Source organism: Atractosteus spatula, chromosome 7, assembly GCF_055471065.1.
Source record: "Atractosteus spatula isolate fAtrSpa1 chromosome 7, fAtrSpa1.hap1, whole genome shotgun sequence".
Taxonomy (NCBI): Eukaryota; Metazoa; Chordata; class Actinopteri; order Semionotiformes; family Lepisosteidae; genus Atractosteus; species Atractosteus spatula.
The window spans coordinates 9,294,793-9,305,707 of record NC_142712.1 but is presented as its reverse complement, the minus strand read 5'-3'; the positions used below and the strand labels follow the sequence as shown (position 1 = coordinate 9,305,707).

At 35.7% G+C, this 10,915-nt stretch overlaps 1 protein-coding gene across 4 annotated transcripts in view; it reads left to right on the top strand.

The window, feature by feature from the left end:
• The first annotated feature begins 4,856 nt into the window (after positions 1–4,856).
• tenm4 (teneurin transmembrane protein 4) overlaps positions 4,857–10,915 on the top strand; it is a 157,547-nt gene continuing 151,488 nt past the window's right edge. For 3 of the 4 annotated variants that reach the window (XM_088921982.1, XM_088921981.1, XM_088921980.1), the window contains exons 1-2: positions 4,860–5,082; positions 9,582–9,851. In XM_088921982.1, coding sequence (XP_088778108.1) covers positions 4,860–5,082; positions 9,582–9,851 — 493 coding nt within the window. Of the gene's footprint in view, positions 5,083–9,581; positions 9,852–10,915 lie in introns of all 4 variants that reach the window. The other variant, XM_088921983.1, reaches the window with a different exon arrangement.

The window sequence follows — 10,915 nt, the reverse complement described above, 5'->3', positions numbered from 1 at the left end:
AAGTACAATTGAAAATAGAACCAAGATAACCTATGTATTAAATTCAAGATTAAGATCTCAGAAAAAGTAAAAAGGATATGCTATAATTTTTAAAAAGTGCCAAGCTTTTTTTCTTTCTAATCATACTATCAGAAATGGGAATATACGGTACAACCTTTTTTGGTATCATGAGAATCTTTTCTGAAATTATTCTATTTGAGCCTATTCATATATGACTTTGTTTTAGCCAAAAAGACCATTTTAAATATATGACTGCTTTTCTTATTAAATTAGTCAGATTTAATGTGTCTGCAGTAATATTTTAGACATATAAATTAGAGGATTTATCCTTTTAGTAACACCACAAAACCAGAAATGAAATGGGTAGGAGGAGGCGAGGTGAAAACTTTGTATAGTTATCAGGTTCCCTGATTTCTGATGCAAGCATCAGTGAGGAAAATCCACTCTTACCTTTGTTAAGCCTTTTAGAGAAAACAAGGACCAAAATGCTAATCAAGTTAATAAATCTGCATTGACATAAGCCACTTTGGCAGCATACAGACCACCTGACAGTATGCAAGCTGAGGACTTAGCTTTTGTTGGGCTTGAAATACTACATGCTGCAAAACATTTAGCTAATACCAGTGTGTTTAGAGGTGGTTGCTCAGATGCTTTCATCACCATGATATAGACCGACTAGGGAAGGGGCTCAGAACAGAACATTTATTTAAGAATATCCCGTTTAGGTTTACACTGTGGCACAGTGGTTAGCATTGCTGCCTCGCAGCGTTGGGGTCCTGGGTTCCTGGGTTCAGTTCCGGACCAGGGGTGCTGTCTGTGTATGTTCTCCCTGTGTTTGAGAGATTGGCCCTGGTGTGGGTGCGTCTGTGTTTGTGTCTGCCCTGCAACCATGGCATCCCGTACAAGTTGTACCCTGCATTGCGTCCGTTGTTTGGTGGGATAGTCTTCGGCTCCCCCGCCACCACCTTGTATTGGAAGAAGCAGTTAGAAAATGAACGGACGGATGTTCAGGTTTACAGCAAATATCTCCAGCAGTCTCATACTCCTTCCAGAGCAATGAGATGTGCAATATCTACAGTATGTTGTTGTTATTCATTTATTTATACAAGATACTGCATTTTAAAGTATTTTTTATATTCCTGAAGGCACCTATATTACAGCCCTAGTTTTGAAGTTCTTTCAATAACAGCATTTATGTGTAGTTCATAAAAATGTGTGAGGGATGCAAAATGTAACAGTAAACTTAAGGGCCGACATTTTACATTGCAATACTTTATTCCAGTTCACTCTGGCAGTTCTGCAAGCACTCTTTTTATCTGCAGCTGCTTTATAAGTTGAAAACCATTCAAAGAAATTACACAATCACTAATCCTGACAGGAAATGAGATGTGTTAATACAGTCATTTAAAGATGGAGTCATTGGACAAAGGCACAGTCCAGTCTAGTCCTGTGAAAAATATTGAGTGAATTTTTAGTTTATTAGTTTTCATTAGCTATGATTCTGGTATAGTAAGTACAGCTATATTTAAAAGAATGTATTTTCTAAGAGTTCTTTAATTGCAATAATTTTATACGTCTTGAGTGTGGCCTATAGGACTACGTTGAGCAAGACTTACAAGATATCTTTTCTTAAAGTCTTTGGATAGTACTTTCAGTCTATCACTACAAATGTAAATTAACATGTTAGTATGGAAACCTGAGAAAAGATGGATTTCCAAAGTACCAAGAAAGCATGTGCTGCATATTAATACAGCAGTCTGTTCATGAGTTTTAGAATTTTACAGAATATTATAATGACATAGTAATGTGGTTTCCATTGAATAATCCAAACCTTTTCACACTACTTTGTTTTAGACTTTTTTTTGTAAACTAATCTAAATACTGAGGGGTGGGACAACATGACTGAAATTTATTATTAAATGTTGAAAGACAATGTACAGCACGTGTACGAAACTGTTGAATATATCCTGCGAAATCCTTTCATAGAATGTGTTGTACTCATAATGATTGATTGTTTTGGTGTTTCAAATGGCTTAAAACATAAAACACCTTAATTGCAGTTTAAATGAAACTTTGCGTCTTGAAAAATAATCTTGGGAGTCCCTGTAGCTTTAAAAAAAAAGGGTAGACGTCTGTAAATGCTTCTACCACATTACCTTCAGAACTGCCCCAGAAATTGATTTTAGAAACCTTTGAAGTCTCCTGAGGATTTATGTCAGTTACCCATTGAGCATATCTGCGCTACTTCATTAGGAATCATAGGTATAAAGCCACTGTTGGTATAATAATTGCATTACACTTTAATTATGGTATTAAAAATTTACAAAGTATTATACCAATCATATACTGGGAATGTCCTGTAATAGGATATGACAACTGGTGATTAATAGATTGTAAACCTGCACCTTCACCAGACAAGAGACTTATTCATTTATTGATATTTATTTCAGAACAGAATATGTTGCTACCAATTTAAATTCAGACTTGTCTTTTGTCCTACTTTACTTAGAAAGATCAGTATTTAAACCGCACAACCTGTGCTGTTGGCCTGCTATACAGCAGACTGTAGTGAAGGAGGAATGGATTTTGTACAAAAGGTTTTGAGTTAGTTGTCAGAATGCAATAATGGAATGGAAAAGGTCAGTTACAGCATTATAAGACTTTCGGTTTGAATTGGGCACCTTCCATTTCATTGGGGACGCATGATTTATTGAAGGCATTCTGACTAATTCTGAAGCATGGTATACTTCTGAAATATGAGAGCTGAATATTTTGTTCCTGCCATGTGCTCTATTCATAGCAAACACAAAGCAATTGCTATTGGCTCTCAAATGACCTTAACACTGTGCTGCATTTTAACTGCAAGTTAAATTGTCCCTAAGAAATGCAAGTTTTCTTTACAAAGACACTCGATCGTTCCAACAAACTAGCTTACGCAGTGACTTACCAGGGCAGCAGGAGAGGATTATTTTTAAAAGAGGCGAGCGATCAGACATGTGCTTGCAGCAGATTTGTAGGTGCAAATGTGAATCTTCTAACCCATTTCTGTAGACTGAAGTGCTATATTTTTTAAATTCAGTGTCACTCTTGGTTTTGTCTCATGCAAAAAATTCCATTTGTTTAAAGACAAAAACCCAGCTTTGACTAGAAATACAACTTGTTCTGAAGCTAGACCTGCCAAGTTGACGTTTGTGATTTTTTTTTTATATTATGCTGCTTGAGCTGCTCGTGATTTTTTTAGTCTACCTCTCTTCTGAGCTATACTGACTGCTGTGGAATCTTAAAAAGCATTTTGACAGCAGCCGTATGGTATTGAGGAATGCAGAATAAATTATTTGCAGTTTGCTTTGACAAAAAGCAAGTCCTTGTGGTGATTTAACTCGAGTGAATATTTTTTGTAGCTCAGTGATGTTATTTATTGGTGTTAATCTTTGCCCATATTCGCTGGTTTTCTCCCCATTCCAACTGCACATGCATGAACAGAAAAAAAAGTTATTTTATTTTATTATTTAATGTGCAGGAGGTAATTTAAACGAAATTAAGTAATGCAGATCAAGGTAAAAAATAAAATAGTTGTCTAGTATTTTAAAGGAAATTAGTGACCCCAGGGGACATAGTTGTTTAAACAGTTGGGACTAAATAGTGTGCATGTTAGAGAAGGAAAGGCCATAAATAGCTTAGCCAGGGTCAAGTCTGCAAATGAAGCTTTCAAAGGGCGCATTTAAAGCAACACAGACTCTGGTTTCTTGTTCTCTTGCACATCTGATGGTCTGTTTATCTTCTTTTGGAGAAAAGCCTAGTCTATAGAAGCTTTTCCAAGCTGTGTAGTTGAAGTAGTGTTTACATTGCTGGACCATTAAGCTCCTGTCTAAGTGGATCCTGCCATCTTGCTTATCATTTCAAATAAACGATGAGGTCTCTTTATCCCAAACAGGTTTCAGTCTTGGGTTTAAATGTCCCCTTTTCAGTTTCAGAGATGAACAGGCTTAGGCTCTCCTATTTACCTTTTGTGGCTTTTAGTTCCTGTTATATTGAAATAAGAACATTTCTAGAAGAAAAATAGGGTTGTTATAATTGTAGTCTGTTACTGTTTTGCTGTTGTCAGTTATAATTTAAACTGCTGCCCTGATTAAACATTCTTACAGTATGTAGCATTACCATTATTGGATAATATTTTCTGATAATCGTGACTGTTGTTAGTTTATCTGTAGATCTAGTCTATACGATATTTTCATTTTCAACACAAGATGAACTATAAATATAATCCAGTTCCTGAAAATTTCTGGGGGGGCATTATTGGTTTAGACGGAAGTATTTCTACTATGGTTAATGTTAGCAAAAATATGCATTTTGAGGACATTAACATTAGCATAACATTATAACATTAGTAAAATGGCAGTTGTAGACATATTTTATACACTTATTACTCAATGTATTAATCTTTTAATTTCATAATCAGTATTGCAGTCTCATTAAAAATGCATATGTGCTCTGTTCCTTCAGGGGCATATCAAAGAAATTAATTTTTTGTTAATTAAAAAGTCCCTTTACTTATGATCTATCTGTGACATTCGGTGCATTAAACGTCTGATTTTCCTTTCTAGGTTATTTTTCAGAGATATCATTAGTTAGTAAAGATATCAAATTCAACTGAAATGCAATAATAGGTCAATAATATGAAAGGATCAAATACTGCAAATGCTGCCCACAGTCTCTGAAGCATGCAAGTGAATGTGTTTTTTTTTGTGTGGAAAAAAGACAGTTGACAAATGTATTTATTTTTTTCCCCCTGTAGAATCTTTGGGACTAACTTGCCCTTACTGCCAACTTTTAAAGTTGAAGATTGAGAAGAGGCAGCCATGGATGTGAAAGAACGAAAGCCTTACAGGTCACTGACAGCGCGGAGAGACGCGGAACGGCGGTACACGAGCTCATCAGCTGACAGCGAGGAGAGCAAGCTCCATCCCAAATCCTATAGTTCTAGCGAGACACTCAAAGCCTTTGACCAGGACTCCAGACTCGTCTATGGGAACCGAGTGAAGGACATGGTTCACCAGGAGGCTGACGAGTTCGGCAGGCAAGGTAAAAGAGCGGATTTTAGCAACTGTGAATACCACAAGGTAGATGATTGTGCGGACTAAGCTGCAGGCCTTGTCCTCAGAATCAATATCACATGTTTATTCCTGTAAGGGTGCTGGTGTGCCACTTCCACACTTTCGTTTTTCAGATTGGTTCAACATTTAGGTAGTTTATTTTGCCATCCTGTATTATGCTGTTCCAAAACTACAGCGTACGTCAAGGAATTCTAGGGAGATCACTGGATTTCTGCATGTGGAATACATTTTGGCAGCGACATTGCCAGTGGTACTGTACACCTGTTCAGATCTGCTTGTGATCTCATTTGCATTCAGGACTCTGTGTTGAGTGGTTTTTAATGCCTGCCCAGAGGGTTTAGATTTATCTGCCCTTGATGAATCAAACTGTTTGTATGTTGTTTATGGATTAAATACAGAATTTAGCTCATTAGATAAAGGTGATCATTCCAAGTGCAGATGGGATTCCATGATCCAGACATCAGATGTTCAAGGTGGAGTCATGTCACAAGCTGACTGTGGCTGGGATTGTGACTTAAGCAGTGACTTAACACAGTTCCGTTCAGTTTGTCAATATGCACAAGTGCAATGAAATACTTATTTGCATGTATGCTCTGATACAGAGACATTAAGCAAGCACCAAACTTCAAACACTGAATAGCAGCAGCAACAGCAGCAAAGTTAAATAACATACCGTTTAAATAAAAGTCAGCAGAAGCAGTATGCAAAAAAGAATAAAGAGCCGATTGTCAATTTTAAAAGCAGGGTGGGGACAATCGTTAGCTCATTCTGACTTTGCTTATAGTGTGTCTAGTCTTTACATTGCTTTGCAGTGTAAAGAGATCAGTGGTACATGATGAAGACAGCAGTATTCGTAGATTAGCTAGGTTTCTGCTTAAACAGTCTGCAGTGAAGCCTGCAATATTAGCAAGTGCTGTTTGATAGTTGTTTGAGGTTATCACCCTGCAGTGGAAAATGGGAGGCATCCAAGTAAAACAGCTCTGAAGGCTGCCCTGATAAATCCTGTAAGTCAGCAATAAATAGGTTAATCCGCAACATAATCGCCAATAAATAAACACAAATGCAGCCAGTTTGGCTGAATGAGGTCTGAGGGAGAAAGAGTTTATATGTTTATTGGCTCCAGATATTGACCGTCTTGAGTTCCCTCTCCTTAAAAGGGCAAGCTGAGAAAGCAATATGAAAATCAATGCATTTCATGACATTAATTGAAAAGACACGAGAATTTCAGCTAATTGTGACAGTCCTCTTTCATTATTTATGAGCTTTCATCATCCATGTTAAATGAAGGAGATTTGGGGGGGCTGCTCCTCAGCCATTTACTTTGATAATGTTGATGTCGTTGAAACAAAGGGAGAGCAAGTCTGTAGATAATGGAAAGTGCTTATGTAGTGACATGCATGTCTAGATCCAGAGTTGAAGGTAAAAAATCAAAACATCATGGAAAATGGTTATCCGCCTGTACCCCTTTGTTTTAGTCATAATCAGCTTCAATTTCCCAGTTTCATTGTGAAATTTAGATATTGTGTTTGTAACATAAGTCTTGGATTCACTATCAGGTTTACCTGTCACCGTAATGTTGAAGCCCCGATCTGATTAAATTGGCTAACATTTGATGTTACATGGCACAGCTTTTGAAATTTGTTGCAAAACATTTGTTTTTTTATGAGATAAGTGAATAGAACTTTGCTTTTCAGAAGCCATCATAAGTTAACTTGCGTAAAAGAATGAACTTGCATGCAGAAAAGAACACAATGCTTAAGTAAAGCTTTAAATGCAGTATTCTCACTACTGAGGTGTTCTTGTCAGATGTGCCGTGATAGAATAACTGAAACATCTGGAACTACATCTAAATAGATTACATAAATCTGTTAAATGCATTGTGTAAATGTGATTTTGTGAATGCAGATTGTGAATTTGATAAACGAAGCCTAATTTAAAAGCTGCATGGGAATAGGTTTTTAAACCTGCACCCATTCTTTGAAACACAATTAAAGAGGACTTACCAATATTTCTTATATAGTGCTCTCTCAACATTTTATCACTATTAATACTTTATCAGCATCAAATAGCGTATGTATCAACAGCAACCTTTTATTTCTACAGCATGTTTTGGAACAAGGCATTTTATAATCATATTAAAAAACAGCCAGAAACCAAGTAAATGTATAAAATACTGTATGTAAATTGAAACAATCTACAAGGCTAGTTGGAGCAAGGAACCAAGTTATAATCATTTGTCTTTTAGAGGACATTTAAAAATCAGAATTTGCAGTAGAACTTGGCAGGGCATGTCAGTGTCAGGTGCATTAACACAAGGACCCTGACACCCTGAGTGTGCAACATGGAGTTTGGCACGAGCTGTAAGCTAGCCACAGAGAAAGCATGGATTGTCAGTAGAGACATAGGGAGTAAGCAGATAAGCAATGTAAGAAGGAGGCACAGGTTAGCAGTGCAGTTTTAAAGGAAATTCTAATTTTTTCTGTGTCATCGAGAAAATACAGTTGAAATACAGTCATAAGATATAGTTAGAACATTATTTACATTATAGTGACTACGTTACCTGCTTAAAATTTTTGTTGGGAAAGCCAAAGAGCTTAATTATAAAGCTTAATCACAGAATATGATAATACTGTTTTGTGGCTATGAGTACACAAGCTACCTTTCACCATCTTCTAATGGCAAAAATGGTCATACTGTAAAAGTGTAGTATTGTACAAGTGAAAAAAGGCTGTCTTTGGAACAGGCCATACATGAGGCTCAAATGTCAGAAAAGGATCTATGGTATCATTTCTAATATTAGAATAGAATTTGTGATTAGCACTATCTAAACACATTGAGGAGTAACTCTCCCCACTTTTTTCTTTAGGTAGAATCCAGTGTTTTATATTAAGAAATACAATCAGACAAGATGGAAACTGCAATATCAATGTCCTTTTTAAATACCTGGTGGTTCCTTCCATAATAAGCTAATCAGGGTATTTTTTTATTCTGTATATCTGTTTTAGGACATGTGCACAAGTTCTTTAACCTTTCTACAATATGTTCAAACATACACTCTTAAGATTTCTGTACATTATGTCAGTTCAAAACAGGCTTTTGTCTGTTGAAAGGTGTATTGATGTATCTTAAGCCCATCTTAAGCCCTTCTTCATGGTGATTGTCCTCCTTTAAATTGGAAATAATGCAAAAAAATGCATGAAGAGAAGAATATTATACCTAAGAAACATTCTTTTGCTCAATGATAGAAATGTGATAAATGTGTATATAATAAAAGTAATTGTTTTGTGTGTTGGTTTTTATTTCTTTCTAGGAAGCTTAAGAAAAAAAATCCAAACAAAAGAATAGCCAAATATCCAGATCCTTAAGGAAAAGTGGATGAATTGCAGTCTTGCTTCTAAAAAAGCATACAGCTGTACAGTGCAGAAATGAGAATCCAAAACACACAGTGCTAAGAACACTGAGTCATGCCAAGAATACTGTCATGTAGCTCCAAGGCTTGATTCTGTTTTTCATTGTTTGGTGGCTAGTAATGGCAATGAATTTTTCCTTGTAATTATATGACCTCAAACGTAGTAAAAGTGGCCCATAAAAACATCATTGCAAGGTTTTTAAAACATTTCAATTTACAACAAGTGCATCAGACTCAGACATCTTAGACACAATCAAGCTCATTGTAAAATGAACTTTGACTTATTGATTGCAAGGAAACAGGTTCTGTTTTGGTAGTATTTTTATTATTTTGCATAGAAAAGAAAAGAGAAGAAAAGAACCACAATGTTCAGCTTTACTAGTTCTTTTGCAGCTTCCACAATCTGACATAGCTTCCTACTTGAACTAATATGAAGTGTAGCGCTATATTTGATAACATAATCCATGTAATTCAATGTAATCCATCACACGGATTTATCAAATATAATGGACATGCTGGATATTGTAAGGTGTTTCTTATGAATAACGTGTTCCTTTCTACACAACCATTAAGCTAAAAAGCTTATTTCTTGTGAATTGTCTTCTTGTTTAAAGAAGGATTTACTTAAAAAGTAAAAAAAAAAACAGCAGACTTTTACACAGTAGAGCATGTTCAGAATGGTGCCATAGTCAAAGAAAAGGGTAAATTCATAAAATATAGCTAATGTGGGCTGCAAAGATAGATTTAAGTCTGTTTTATAAACATAACATGCTTCTAAGTGAAATTAGCTGTCATGCTCTGTTTAAAATTAGAATCCATTAACTGTCTGAAAAATTAGATTTTCTGTGCATATATTTGTTGTTTTTGACCAGTGTACAAATCTCCCAGTTAAATATTACATGCATGGGAAAGGAGCAGTGTAATTGTATTACTTGTAAAATCATCATTGTAAAAACATCAAGCTAAGAGCATCACAGGATGAAAGGGGATTTAAGTTTCAGGTTGTTAAAGTGCTGTGTACTTATTTTTTCCATGGCTTGCTTATGTGTTTTTTTTAGGAACAGACTTTTCCCTTCGAGAACTGGGGTTTGGCGAGGGAATGCCTTTGCACGGGACAAGCTACCGGACAGAGATCGGACTGCCTCACCGTGGCTTTTCCATCAGTGCTGGATCTGACGCCGATACGGAGACTGACGGGATCATGTCTCCAGAACACGCCGTCAGACTCTGGGGAAGGAACACCAAATCGGGCCGCAGTTCCTGCCTGTCCAGCAGAGCTAATTCCAACCTAACGCTCACTGACACCGAACACGAAAACACAGAAAATGGTAAGGAAGGAAAACACTTGCACTCGCTCCGATGGTTTCGGGATTGTCCTTGCACTGCAGCTAATATGTTTTTTCTCTCTCTCTTTCACGATAGGATCTAAAATGTAAAATGGTTCTGATCGTCTTTTCTGCATATAAAGCTATTTTTTCCCCATCAGTCAATCCATCTCCTCCATCGGTCAGTCCAAATAGTCCAAAAGCATGGCTTATAAACAGATGTCATGTTGTACAGTATGTCAATATCCTTCATTTTTGGGGGGCTTTGGGGGGATGTGAAGTTGATAAGTAAGTTTATAAGAGCTTCAGACGGAATGCTTAGACTATAAAAATATCTTGGACCTGCAAATAATAAACTGTTTAATATTGATTATAAAATATTTAGAAATCCTTAATGTGTACATATAAAATTAATAAAATGGCTCCAGTTCTTTGCTATTATGGCAGCATTTTAGCAATACTGCAAATCTCTTATTTAATCCAGTGTAATGCAGGGTTTTTGTTTAACTAGATATTAACTCACTTAAAATATTCTTTCTAAATATAGTAGACATATCACATGCATTCAGTAAATGTAAATTATAAATGATTTTCAAGTTCTTTCATTTAATATCTGCATTTGTTGTCATATGAACATACTGTAAATGAATTTATAATAGATCTTTTATCATTGAGTTTTGATATTTTAAGCTATCTTCCACAAATTTCTCTAAATTGTTTTTCTTGAAGCTAAAAATCAATTTTATTTCTGTGAGTGTGTATTGAGATAATTTTAACATAGCTGATGGGGTAAATATTTTAATAGCTCAATTTGTTTTCTTCTATGTGAATAATTAACTACATTGCTTAATACTGGGAAGAAAAGTAAAATAAATCTTACATGTGTACTGCTTTAAACTACGTGTTGGGGAGAGTTTTAATTACAGCATTTTTTTTTAACCTTTGCTGTTTGTTATACAGTATAGGTTGTATTGTCTTCACATGACAACTGTAGTACTGAACAGAGAAACTAATATGAAGTCTAATATGAAGTATGTTCCAAAGAACTGAAGTTCGAAATATGTATT